The sequence below is a fragment of the Poeciliopsis prolifica genome, unplaced genomic scaffold (genome assembly GCF_027474105.1).
Source record: "Poeciliopsis prolifica strain line A6 unplaced genomic scaffold, Auburn_PproV2 SCAFFOLD024, whole genome shotgun sequence".
Taxonomy (NCBI): Eukaryota; Metazoa; Chordata; class Actinopteri; order Cyprinodontiformes; family Poeciliidae; genus Poeciliopsis; species Poeciliopsis prolifica.
The window spans coordinates 2,192,747-2,206,493 of record NW_026562399.1 but is presented as its reverse complement, the minus strand read 5'-3'; the positions used below and the strand labels follow the sequence as shown (position 1 = coordinate 2,206,493).

At 39.3% G+C, this 13,747-nt stretch overlaps 1 protein-coding gene across 1 annotated transcript in view; it reads right to left on the bottom strand.

Annotated features, from left to right (window-relative positions):
• Positions 1–12,190, bottom strand: part of tmem132e (transmembrane protein 132E) — a 422,525-nt gene extending 410,335 nt beyond the window's left edge. The window contains exon 1 of the mRNA XM_055046587.1: positions 11,366–12,190. Within this exon, the coding sequence (XP_054902562.1) occupies positions 11,366–11,426 (61 nt within the window). The 5' untranslated portion in view covers positions 11,427–12,190. The remainder of the gene's footprint in view (positions 1–11,365) is intronic.
• Between the last annotated feature and the right edge of the window lie 1,557 nt (positions 12,191–13,747).

Below are 13,747 nucleotides of genomic sequence, written 5' to 3'. Positions count from 1 at the left end.
TTTCAGGTTGTGCTATAAACTCACAGCTGATTTACATAACGACTTTTAATGGCTTTTCATGCCAGGAAGGCTGTTGGTTTCACTTCCTGAATCTAAAGAATGTGATAGGAGAGCATGCATATGTATCAGCTCATGCAATTTGTGATATATTTACCCTCACAGTTTTAACTTCTCCTGGTTCAAATTCTGCACAATTCTTATTTTGCTCAATTATTTATCAGTTAATCCAAAAAATAATCAATAGATCAGCTCTACCATTTGAGCATAAAGATCTGAGCTTTTCACATGTTTATGTTAGAAGTATTTGTTTTAGCTGCAGATGCATCCTTTGCTACAAATCGAGCCTTATCTAAAGAAATACTACTATTGCATTTTTGGCAATAAAATGTTAGAATTTTTTTCCATATAAAAAGAGTTTATTTTGTCATTTGCATCATTCAATGTATTTTTAATATTTAGACCTTCTATGAAAGTCTAAATGAATAACCTGCAGAATGTGCCAATGTTTTCATCCAGTTGATCATCAGAATAATCTATTACAAATTACTTGCAGCTCAAGATTTTATTGTAATTCACTAATTTCCACATAACAGATGATAGTTATGAAAAAGAAAACCTTCAGCCTGGATTAAGTCACCGTCTGACAATTTAAATGATGGTCGATGGATTCACTGCTGTGTTTGCAGACAGACGGCGTTGACACGCAGGCGACTCGTGCTTCACGCAGGGCACTGCACAGCCACAAATCTTGTGTGTAATTATCACCAGGGGAGGACGGGTCAGTTCATAGTTTGTGTTTACAGCCAGACGTGTGTGACATGATCTAACAACATTAGAAAAATGTCACAAATCATCTCCAGAGATGACTGGAAAAGTAAGACATGCATGCTACCCCACAGAAACGTCGAGCTTGCTCTCTCCCCACATCGCCGCTGTCCATGTTCTGTCTGCCTGACGCTGAGAAGCAGGAGTGGAAATCTAGCAGCAGGAAAAGCAATCCCACAGCTGAGAACAACAATGTTCAGGAGAAGAATTAGAGGTTTGTTGGATAGTTGAGGATGAAGCCCAGGAGTGGCTGCCAGACTGGAAAGGGTTCATTCCCAGAGACTTTTAGTAGATTTGTAGCTCTGGGAAAATCAGAGTGGGAAGACAAACTGCGAGACATGCTGGAGGATAAAAATCTGGTCGTATTTCTTCAGTTTCCACTGCAGTGATTTCAGGGAAATCTTTCACACGGACCACACTGGGGAAATATGATACTGATATGTAAAGCAGAAGAGGAAAAGCTTCCTTAGCAGACATGGCTTATCTGTTCTGACTTTGTGACATTTTTCAAGATTTTCCAGCCTGACAAATGAAACCTTCTGGATTTATGTGTGATCCTAAACATCCACAGATGATTAGTTTTCATGCTTTATGATACAGAGAAGGAAGTTCTGAGATTTGGAATGAAATCTCAGAGGTCGGTCATAGTACAGCCTTACAAGAAACAACAGCGAAGGAATTATAGCAAATGCAGTGCATCAAAAAATATTCAGAGTGCAATGCCAGAGCTGCGATGGAATGGTTTACATCTGTGGTATCCAGCTCCATTCTTCAAGGACCAGAGTCCTCCATGTTTTAGAAGAGATCCTGCTCCAGAGAGGCTTTTACAAATTCTTCAGAAATCTACTAACTGGCTATTTATAAGGAGAACATCAAAAACGTGCAGGACAAAAACATCAGGACTCACTTTGGACATCTTGGTTTACCAAAGAATAACTTTTAGCTTCAACATTTTCAGATTTCATGGTTACTTTTTGCTCCTGATGTTTTTCCTTCAAGATGTACACCCTCGGAGCAAAAAACATAAAGTCACTGTGGCATAATAGAGGAAAAGAAAACTAAACATTTCTTTCACCTCAAGAGTCAATTAAAGACATTCAATCTTGTGTAAAAGGCAGCAAACATGTTGTGCACCAGCGAATGTCCTCCATTCCTCATGTCGGTGTTACATATGTGGACATAAAGGCTATTCCAGTTCCAACTGTATCCCTCGTAGAGAAATTAACGGGGGCAGTTTCAGTGCAAGCTGCTCTTCATCCAGAAAGCTCATTCTCCTTCAGGGTGTCAGGGGAGACAACTTATTAAATGTGAGCTATATAGCCTTGTTGAGACGACCGGAATTAGAGGGAAATGATTATACCCTTGTAGCACAGCAGATTGAGAGGACCAGGCCTCAGTGGGTGTCGCGATATCAAGACAATAAAGCCGGATAAGAGTCAGACTCAGATGAAATTCCTCACAAAGATGGTTCACAATCAATCAATCAATCAATCAAATTTTATTTGTATAGCACATTTCAGCAGCAAGGCATTTCAAAGTGCTTTGAAATGCAGTGTCCACATATGGCGCTGTCTGTGTGCATGTGTGTTTGTTTAGTTATTTAGGACCTTTTCTGGTATCTTCACTAACCTTTTGAATACTAATGGGCTTTAAAGGGGAGCAATGCCCAAAATGGCTCCTTTTGTTGGGTTACTCTGCAAAAACACAAAATCTGACTTAGTATTTTAACCGTAAACTAACTTCTACAGTCTCTTATTTTCACTCTAGGGGCTTCAGCCAATCAGAGACCAGAAAAATAAGCAGTGCTTCTGGACTGGCTGTTTGGTAAACGCTAGACAGTAGCATGTACAGTAGCATCGCTCCAAAATATTTCAGCTCCTAATGTAGTGTGAAAAAAAAATTGTGAGCAGGAAAACTTGTTGTTTTTGGAGTAACAGTCCATATAAAATAAAGTTGCAAAACAGGTGGAACTGATAAATCCAATTTGCGGTTGAGTATTTGTGGATCTAAATTTGAGTGAAAAGTAACTCCAAATGAAGGATGTTTTGAGATTTAGCGATTAAAACAGGCAGTTGTAACCATTTTTAAAAGGGCCTCTCAAGTTTTGTAGCTGAAATTGTTGATTGATTTTTCAATTTTAATTTTCTGAGAAACTTAATGTTGAGTTTTTACTGGCTGCAATCAAAAACAACAAATTATAAATCCCAAATTTACGACTCTGTCATGAGTCTTTGATAAACAAGCTTCACTTTTTCAATTCAATATAGACAAATTAAACTCACTTGACTTTCTTTTCATTCAGCTGCACCTGTATATTAAAAAAACATGAACTTTGTCAGTGCTAAGTCGCAAATTGAAGACAAGATTATGTACACTTGATAATCCATTTTGCTGCTTGTGCATGATGCAATAGCAAAGCGATCACCTGCCACTTCAAATGAATAATTAGCCTGTGAAGTCTAATTATCTTGTATAACACAGCACTCACTGCAATAAAAGCCATGCAGGTGGTGCATTATTTCTGACAAATTACTTTCAAATATTTCCAAAAAGGAAGGCGCGAGCAACAAAAGCAACATCTCCAGCACAACAGTTTGTAAAGAAAATGCAGATAGCATGCATCATCATGTCTCCATTTGAACATTAGACTAAATAAAGTAACCGTTTGGTTTATTTTCAGCTAATCTTCCCAACACGAACTGATGGAAAACAGAGAAAAAGAAAGATTTAGATTTGGATCATGGCGATCTGGATCAGTTGCATTAGGGTGAAAATGAAGTTGTCACATTGAATGAAGAGTCACCAAGCAACTTGTTCCAACGCTTTGTTCAAGCTGTGTGCACAGGGAGTGAAAGATGAAAATGAAAAGCACATAAGCCACTGCATAATTAAAGACATTCACAGGTTCAAACATGTGACATCAGTTAGAAGCAAAACATCAGAAAAAGTGTGACAAGTGAACAGAGACCTCCATACTGCAGCGGCAATAAGTGTTTTCTTCATATTAGATGAAGAGGGCTTAGATGAAGTTCTGCCTTTAGATGCAGACAAGATTATTAAATCAGATCTTATTCATACTCCTCAATTATCCATGCTAATCTATTCACAAACAAGAAACTTTGTTAGACACTCAAAGTTTCAGTCATTAAAAAAAACGACCCAAAACTACACTGCTGTTTGACATACAGATTCATGATCTGTATGTCTGAGTGACTGTTTTCTTTTTATTCACTCTCTGGACAAAAAAGAAGTCGTCGCCTGAATTTAACAAAGCAAACTGAACCTGCTATTGGATAATTGCTAGAAGAATGATTGTCTTTCAGCTGGGAAAAGTTATTTCACCCAAATTGATGCAATAAGCAGCTTCTCTTTTCTTTAACATGAAAAGAGAAGCTGTGAAAAGACTCATCCAGTGGAGTAGATGAAGGACTGAAGGGTCAGATTATTGGAATCAACAGAGAAATTATCTAAGATGTAGAAACTACTAAGAACTCTGGGCCAATCAGCAACACAAACATGGGGACGACTGCTGACTGGACACAACAGAGTTATGGACTGCCTTTACAAAGAGGGGGGAGAGACACAGAAGGTGACTGCTAAAGAAGTCTGTTGTTGCAAAGTTCTCTGTCCTAGCATTTTAATAAAAAATTGAGTGGAAGAAAGAAGTGCAGTACCAGCAACCCCGAACCAGCGACATCAAAGGTGTCTCATATGGGGCGTGGTGTGGGGGTGTAGGGGCTTAGCCGCATGTCTTCCCCCCTCTTCTTGCCCTCTTTCCTGTCAGTCTACTGTCAAAAACAGCGACCCACTGGTGCCGCTAAAAACTCTTCTGAGGAAAAAAAAAGGTGTCTCATATGGAGCTAAGGAGAAAAGGAATTGGTCAGATGAAAGTGAATTCTGCATTTCATTTTGAAATAACAACCCCGGGTTTCACACAGAGCCGTTTGTGGTTTTATCTGTTACTAGGGCGTCTCAGAATGGCAGGCACAGATTGGCTGGATTTTTCTCAGTCAAACAAAACCCTTCTTCTGTCTGTGAACCAGCCACCATGTAACTCAGGGACTGATTGTTAGCCTGAGATTGTGCACTTCCACTTCCTTACAAGACAAAGGAAACAGGTACACCTAAAATTTAACAGCACTCTGAACTTTGCTCTCCATTTCAGGAAATTTCCTCACAGCTGAGGAGAGACTCTCACAATAATCCAGCAAAGTTTCTTTTACTATGTTACTTGGTGGTTTAAACTCAATTAAACATTCCTTGAAGGATTTTAGAAGTGTACAGATCAACACAATTGATTGTAAATTTGATTCTTTGAAAAAAACGATTCAATTCTTTGAGGTTTTATATGATGAACACTCAACTTTTTCCTGTATTGTGACAATTTTGGCAAATTTGACGAAAGGGTTTTGCCCTTAAGATGTACTGCAGCAGTCAATATGTTACTGTGAAAGAACGGGTTCAACTTTGATTTCAGGGAAGGAAAAAAGGACAAAAACATGAGAAAATCTCCCTATAGAGGAGACGAAAAGAAATCTTTTACATCACTATTTGTGAATTGCCTCACTTAGATGTGGGAGAAAAAAAGCCAAACGAGCCAAAAGGGGGTTATAAGCCTATATTATCCAGTAAACCTGTATTCTATGTTATATTTACTAGATGTAGGGCTTTTCAAGCAGAAAACCAAAAAGCAGTGCTTTCAGCACATTGACCCTTACACGATGGAGGCAAAATGCAGGAGAGCCTCGAGGATTTTAAACATTTTAAGCATAAAACCACAGACAACGTTCAGCTGGGAAAATGGGTAATGCACTGCAAAGAAATTAATGTACTAATTCATGCAGCTAAACAAAGAAAAGTCCTCCAGCTCAAGATCTTGCCCATCAGGCTACATCTTGTGTGACTGGTGCTTTACAAAAGGTTTGTTTCATCACTGATAAAGAATGCAACAGAAGAGATAGCTTTGAGCAATAAAACACAACAAAAAAAAACTCAAGTGAAGCTCAATTTTTAAATTTAAAAGCTCAGTTTCGATTCTACTATTAAAAAACAGATAAAACTATAGTAGTTGTAACTATGCAAATTACTGAATCAACTTAATTAGATCTAAAGGATTAACTGATAATCTTTTAGGGTAGCAGTTTGGCTTCCACACAGCTGAGGGCGCCGCTGATCATCTTTAAGCTAAGAAAAAGAGTCCGTTGTGGTCCGTTGTGGAATGCCAGAAGCACTGAATGCAGTTCTATTTTGAAATGTACAACACCCAGTAAGCTCCTTATGTTATCACAATGAATAGCGTTGATTTAACCACCAGCTCAATCAAAAATGATTGAGGTGCAAGGATGTGATGATGACAGAAAAACTGAAGGGATTATGTAGAAAAATTGTAACAAGTTGGGGGAAAGGTGGGAGAGGGGAGATGGAAACATGATGCAAGTTTTATGTGAGAAAAACAATTTTCGGTTTATTCAGTCACACCTGACTCAAAAAGATGTTGAAATTTAATGCTCTTTTTTATATGATAAAAAATGTAGCCCTTTCATGTTATGGAAAGTCGGCCTGCTCTCTTGATGCAAAAAGAAAGTGACCATTTATCAACCAACTAAGTTAATTAATCGATAACTTGCATTCCTAGTTGTAAAATGAAAACATTAGCATAATAAAGCTGAAAATAAATGGAAGATGGTGCATATTTGCTGTAGCTCTAAGCACAGGAAGAAGATTATATATATGTATCCACTTCTCTGCACTCCATCTTGTTCTTTACTACTATTTTCTGAAGCCTGAAGCAAACGGCAAAAACGTCCTGCTTCATGCACCGACTGTGAAGAGCCAGCTAAATATAAAAACAATATGCTTCATTAATGCAAACACAAACAAAAGTGACAGGTGCACCGCAAGCAATCCAGCTTCTTGACATAGACAGCCTCGAGACAGAATAACTAAACAGCAGCTTTAACTCATCAGCAGTGAGAAAGTGTTAAAGCACGAAAGCCAGCAAATACAGAACAGTTGTGCTTAAAAACTTAAGACAGGAACAGAGGAGAGGTTTAATTTCTCCTCATGTACATCAGGAGAAGTGTGTCACACTGCCGCTTTTGTCTCTGCTGTGAGCGCCGCCGGTGTTGGGAAGGTTGCCAGCTACATTCAATCCATGACTGGACAAATGCCGCTCCTCGTAGGCACGAGCGAAGAGGCAGACGCGCCCGCTTACATCACTACATCCACCAATGTAACGGTGAGACGTAATCCGTTCAATCCATTTACCCCAGGTCAGCCGCAATGTCGTCTTCCTGGAGCGCGTCCAGCTCTTTGTTCTGCCGCTTGATGCCTCGTCTTTTTGCTTCTGGCGGTGAACCAAACTGAATCAATTTACATATTAGATAAAGACGCACGCGCCTCTTAAATGTATGAAATACTGACACTGCTTCGCTCAAATGGAGATTAACCTGTTGATTTATGCATGGCCGGTTGCTGGTCAGGGTTTCTACGCTGTTCCCCAAAGTAAAATTCAAGTATTTTCAAACGTTTTTAGTGCCACATGAATAAAAACAACACAAATGAACGAAAGAAGACAATTTAAATTCCATATTATGTGACATCATTAATACTATTCAAAACTGAAGTGTAAAAAGAGAAAGCAAATACAACTTCAAAGGAAGTGAAAACAACTTGGTTTAGAACAGCAACCTAATGGAAAGTTGATTTGAAAAATCAATATGATGAAGCAACATGACATTGACTAAGGTGAAGTTTTGTTATGAATTTTTGTCTATTTTTGGAGTATTTTATATCTTAATAGTCTTCTGAGCTAATTTTCTTTTTGTGTGTGCAGATATGAGTTTAAGCAGGTTTCAACTTTAAATAATTTTTTCGAATTTTAGTCTTTTAAGGAAACATTAGCATGGACTTTATCAAGAACTTTATGCAAAAATCCGCTGGTGCATTCCTCTCCTCTCTGAAAGAGGGAATATTAGTGTTTTTATCAATCTTTGAAGAATAAAAATATCCCAAAAAACTAGGCCGGTGTTTAACGTTTCATTAATCTGTCAGTCTATTGGAAAAAATTATCAGCAGAATTATGGAAATAATTATGAGGTGCAAACCCATTAACATCCCCTCTGCTTTAGCGTCCGAAGGTTTATGTCTTATTTCATATACATGCATAAATTTTACAGCTAGAGATGCCCCAGAGGGCAATTAATTTCTTCTTCTTCACTCAAATCTTCATTCATATCACCTCCACCATCGCTGCTCTGCCTCTGACCTCCAAACCTTTACATGAACAGGAATGGGGGGAAAAAGTAAACAAGCAACATTCCTCCTGCAGAGCAACTAATAATAATGAAATCTTGCCCACAAATATCTGCAAGTGTCTATAAACCTAATTACTGACATGTGAAATACTGAGCTAAATCACCATCATATAAGGAAGTGAGGCAGGCAAGAAATATTAACTATCCTAAATCAATATGGAAATTACCAATAAGGAAAATATTCTGGGAATCAATATGCAAACTGAACTTGACATTAAACCAAGTTAATGTGAATGCACAGTGTGCAAGTTCTTAGAGTCGAGAAATGTGATTCAAGTTCATTCAAGTTTGGATTTACTTGATTTGGATCAAAGCATGCATCTTCCAACCAAACATCTGCACTAAAGGAAAGAGAAGATAAAGGACCCCAAACAGAAGAGTCTGCTGAGTAATGCAAGATTCACAAGAGTATTACCAAATTCAACTATTCATTGAATTCTCTGTGGAACAACACCAAATAACAATCCAGAACCCATCCAAGCATTGAATAGATACTCAGAACAGATGAATGTGTGGATGTGCCACAACTTTCTTCTGCTGACCAAATAAAACTGAAGTTATTATCTTTGGACCTAGAGAGGAACAATCTAGGGTCAAGGCACAACTTCAGTCATTATGGCTGGAAACCAGAGATCAGGCTTGAAATCTGGGAGTAGTGATGAACTCTGACCTGAACATTCAGAGCCAAATAAAGACAGTTACAAAATCAGCCTTCTGTCACCTGAAGAATATTTCCAGGATTAAAGGACTAATGTCACAGCAAGATCTAGAGAAACTAATTTATCTTTAGTTGTGCTGATAACTGCAACAGTGTCTTTACAGGTCTGTGGAAAAAAAAAATCTATTAATTACAGCTGATCCAGAATGCTGCTGCTCATGTTCTCACTAAAACCAGGAAGATGGAACACATCACCCCTGACCTGAAGTCCCTACATCCATTCCCAGACCAAAATGATCCTGTTAGTTTAGAAATCATTGAATGGCTTCCAGACCTCTCAGGTCTTCTGGTTCTGGTCTGCTCTGCATCCCCAGAACCAGAACCAATCCTGGAGAAACAGCATTCAGCTTCTATGAACCACAAATCTGGAACAAACTCCAGAAAACTGGAACACAACCAAAACACTGAGTTCCTTTAAATGTAGACTGAAAATCAACCTGTTCAGAGCTGCCTTTGAAACATCATCAATGAATTAATCAACATTCTCATGTTTAACTAGGACATTTTAGAAAATACAATGCTTCAATTGTTGACTGTGTATTTTGTGACTTGGTATGTTTGTATTTTTTGTGACTTGGTATGTTTGTATTTTTATGATGTAAAGCACTTCGAATTGCCTTGACGCTGAAATATGCTACACAAATAAACTTGATTGATTGATATTTTGCACATTTGTAGAGTGGGGTTCCTGCTCTAAAAATGTAGAGTAGGCATAATTAATGCCAGCAAATTAATCATTCGCAGGCATCAAAAATGAGAAAGCCATTCCTAAGCCCCATAAATAACAGGAGTACCTTGTGTGTGTCTTACTAAAGATTCTCTAGTTTTACTTAAGACTAGAGAGAAATCCTACAACCACTAAAATCTGTTGCTAAAATTTTGCAACAAATTTTGTTTAAAATTTGTTAAGAAATTGAGACACCAAGTGTCTTCTTCAGAGGTTTTTATGTTGTTTCCTTCTGTGGTTGTTGGTGCAGCGCCACCACAGGAAGTGGGGCAGGGGAAACCAGTTGCTCAAAGGGTTTGGTTTGGGTAACAGAGCAATGTGAAAGTAAACTGTAGTATGTTGTAATGTTGCAATTTTGGTCCCCAGTACAACAGAGTCTACTGGACTATCAGGTGAAAACACCCTTATGAATCACATACCAATCACAACTGCTTGGTGTTCCTTTACATAGAAAGAGAAACGGGAGTTTCAGTTCCCAAAGTTAATCTTGCAACGTGGTTAGGAGAGTAGAAACCCCAAGTTTGGACCAGGATTCCCTGAAGACCTTTTGCAAGTTAGCCTGCCAGCTACAGATCTAACCATATCGGCATTTATCGTTTTAAAAGTAGCACATTCGTTGTGGGTCGTCCTGCATTAACCTAATCCTGATCAGAATCTGACCACAGGTTGTGGTGGATCTGCGTACACAGAGCACTGCAGCATGCCACAGTCTCAACACAACCATCAAGGAGAGAACATGCGTTACAGTACATTCAAGCTTGTCTTTTGTGTGACAATAGTGAAAATGAGGCAAGACTAATTAAAAATGAAAAGCATAAACTAAAAACATCTGCACTCTGTACTGTAGAGTCCAAGGGTTGTTTTGCAGCCAACATGCATGTATGAAAGGGGAAATTGCATTTCGTCTCCATGCAGCTAATTCTGGTTGTGGATCCACAAATGAGCAGACTACCCTGTGGGACGCCACTACTCAACGCTACTCTAATACATGCCTTGTAATGACACTTCCAGCCCAGTGCTGTAAACAGGATTGCTTTGCTGCATCAATAAAAATAAGGAGTGGGACACTGAAGGGAAAAGGGAAAGAGATTGGTCCCCAGACATTTCCAGACCAGAGGGATGTTTTCTATTGCATCTCACATCTTTTTGTGCAGCATATTTCAGCCTATGTAGGACATAGTCATGTACATTTGTTTATCAGTGTCATGAGAGCCCTTGAAGTAGCAAGAAATGAGAGAGGAGGAAATCAGAAGGAGGCGGATGACAGGTGCTTAATATGTTCCCAGTCTGGCTCCCAGGAGTCAGTTGGTATGGAGATCAGAAGTCTGGTCCAGAGGACTCCAGCAGAGATAATCATCCAAATCAAATGGTTTCATCATCAACCAGTTAATCTAAGCTTGTAAAAATAGTCTTTGTTCCTGCATGTTTAAGTTGAAAGAAATTCAAATAAACCTGCTGGCTGTTCTAAAAAAATACAAAAACAAGATTATGAAAGCTGTATTTGTATTTGAGAGAGAGAGAGAGTGTGTGTGTGTGTGTGTGTGTGTGTGTGTGTGTGTGTGTGTGTGTGTGTGTGTGTGTGTGTGTGTGTTTGGAGGAGATCGGACAGAGGCGGGTGTGGGGGTCATAAGCCACAATGACCAATCACAACACCAGCTGCCTCTGCAGTTGCATGTTACAGAAAATTAGCACAATCACGTTTAGTGCAACACAACCGTGACACTGAGAGAAAAAAAAAAAAAAGAAAAAAAAAGACCAAATGCGCGTCTCCTTACTCACCACATGAAAGCACCGCGGCGCAGATGATGGGAGTCCATCTGAAAACTCGCACACCTGACATGGTAGAAGAAATCCCAACGGATGGACCTTAAAATCCCAGTCGTCCCAGTAGTTTCGGATCTGAAGTGGAGGAACAAAGCTTCGCCTGCGGGCGTGAGCCGGTGCGGGTTCTCCAACTTGGATGATGCGCAATGGACAGATGTGTATCTGAGCGCGTGACAATGCGCTGTCGAGGTCTTTCCGAAATGAAGCAGAAAGAAAACAAATACATAAATCGCTAGAAATGCACTAGAGTCCAGTTTCAATGTCCGGTAAACGTCCGGCGTCTCTCCTCAAATAAAGTTGTTCCACTGGTTTCATGTAAGAAACTCGGCGAGCTGCTCCACGCGCTCTGCAAGGAGACCCGATCAATTCACCCCCACAAAATGATCAATTTGAGGACATGAGGGGGAAAATGACGCGCGCAGCGGCTGCAACGCAGGACTCCCGTCTCCAAACAGATCCAGACCAGAATCACAATGAAGACGAACAGGAATATGGTTCGTTCTGCAACTCCTGTGTCTCCAGGAATTAAACAGAAATCATTTTCCAGCACAAATTATGGAGATGGTGAGGAAGAGCAGCGGGGGGGAGGAGGGAGGGCTGCATGGGGGGCATCGTATGGATCCGCGCTGCTCGGGTTCGGCTGGCACTGACTTCTCTGGGTTTTTATTAACAATCCACAGCGGAGACCAGGAGCCGGAGCACAGCCAGAGCGGAACGAGTCAAAGCTGCACGTTTAAATAATCCGAGGAAAAGAACCATGGGGTCCGGTTCGGTGCTGCTTGAAACACAGCCAAGTCCGCAGAACTCCGCGGGTTTTTTTTTTTTACTCCCCTCTCTGGGTCTCTGTGCGTGTTTTAATCCCAATTTGTGAGCTGCTGTGAAAACACCTCTCAGTTGGCACGTCTCGGCGGGACAAGGAGCCCACGCGCATGCTGATTGTCACGCACAAGCTCGCGCGGTGTGCCAGGTGTGCAACTTCCGCTCCCAAAACAAGCGAACGCGCTCACCTCGGAATGTCCAGAGCCGCAGCTCGGTTCTGCAAAGTGAACGCAACACATGGAGAACATCCGGTGGGAATGTTCAAAATAAAGCGCGCATTTTTACAAACCGCAGGAGGTTCAGAGCTTGACCTCAATCTGATCCTGATTTGGAGGAAATATGAATATTTTAAATTCTAAATATCAGATCATCAGTTCCCCAGGATCATTTTACATACACCATTAATATAGAACACAAGGCAAAATGGAACAAAAAAAATAAGAAAATGTATATATTGAAGATTATATTGATATGAGTAGCAATTATAAATTATTACCTTACTTTTCAGTTTCACTTGTATATCCCGAGTTTAGAACTTTGATAACAATCATTCTCATCAAGTATGGACATTAAGCTTGACAGATATAATTACCATTGTATATGAAATAAAGTAGCAAGATATCTAATAAGAATCTCTTTTATAAGGCAATTTTTGGACATTGATGAACATGTCAAATATGTTGTGCATTCTAAATAAAATCACTTTCCTGAACAATGATTCTTAACTGGCTGCAGCATTCTTAATTAAATCAAATTTTATCACTGACACAAAACGCATTCGCCGTAAGAAAGCTTTGTCTATATGTACAGCAAATTGGCTTTTATTTTCAAATCCATTTTGTTGATTTCCGGTACAGCCCTTATTAGGCATGGTGAGCTTTACGTACTTCAAACCTGACATTAGGGACTGAAATTAATCACGTGTTCTTGCTTGGATCGAAAATGATTTCCCTTTCACTGCATCATTATCTGAACACCTGGTTAGGCTATTTATGATATTAAGTTTACATTTTTTAAGAGTAAAGCAAGAAATTAATTTGTCCATTTGCACCTAATTATATTCATACATACAGGTGCATCTGAGTATGACAGAACTTCAGCAAACTGTCATGGAAACCAAAAAGAAGAAAAAGTTCATTATTTTAGAAAATGAGTTTAAAAAGTTTGTTCCATCCGTCCATCCATCCATCCATCCGTCCGTCCGTCCATCTGTCCATCATTATGTGCTGGTGTCTATATCCAGCGGTCCATTTGTTATATACCTAATAAATGTTAAGTCTTTGTTGAATTTTATTGAAAATAGCTGAAATGTGATGAAAAATGAAAGTCAGTTTAAATACATATATAATATCACATTAGATGAATTTAAAGATGAATATTTTTGAATAGCAAACTGTTCAAATGTAATGACTGTATCAACTTCTCGATTGTATTATTTAGTACAATCAAGAAGGAAACTGCTGTTTTCCAGTAGTTGTCCAGGAGAAGGTCTGATTTACTCTACAAGGAGTCGAGGTA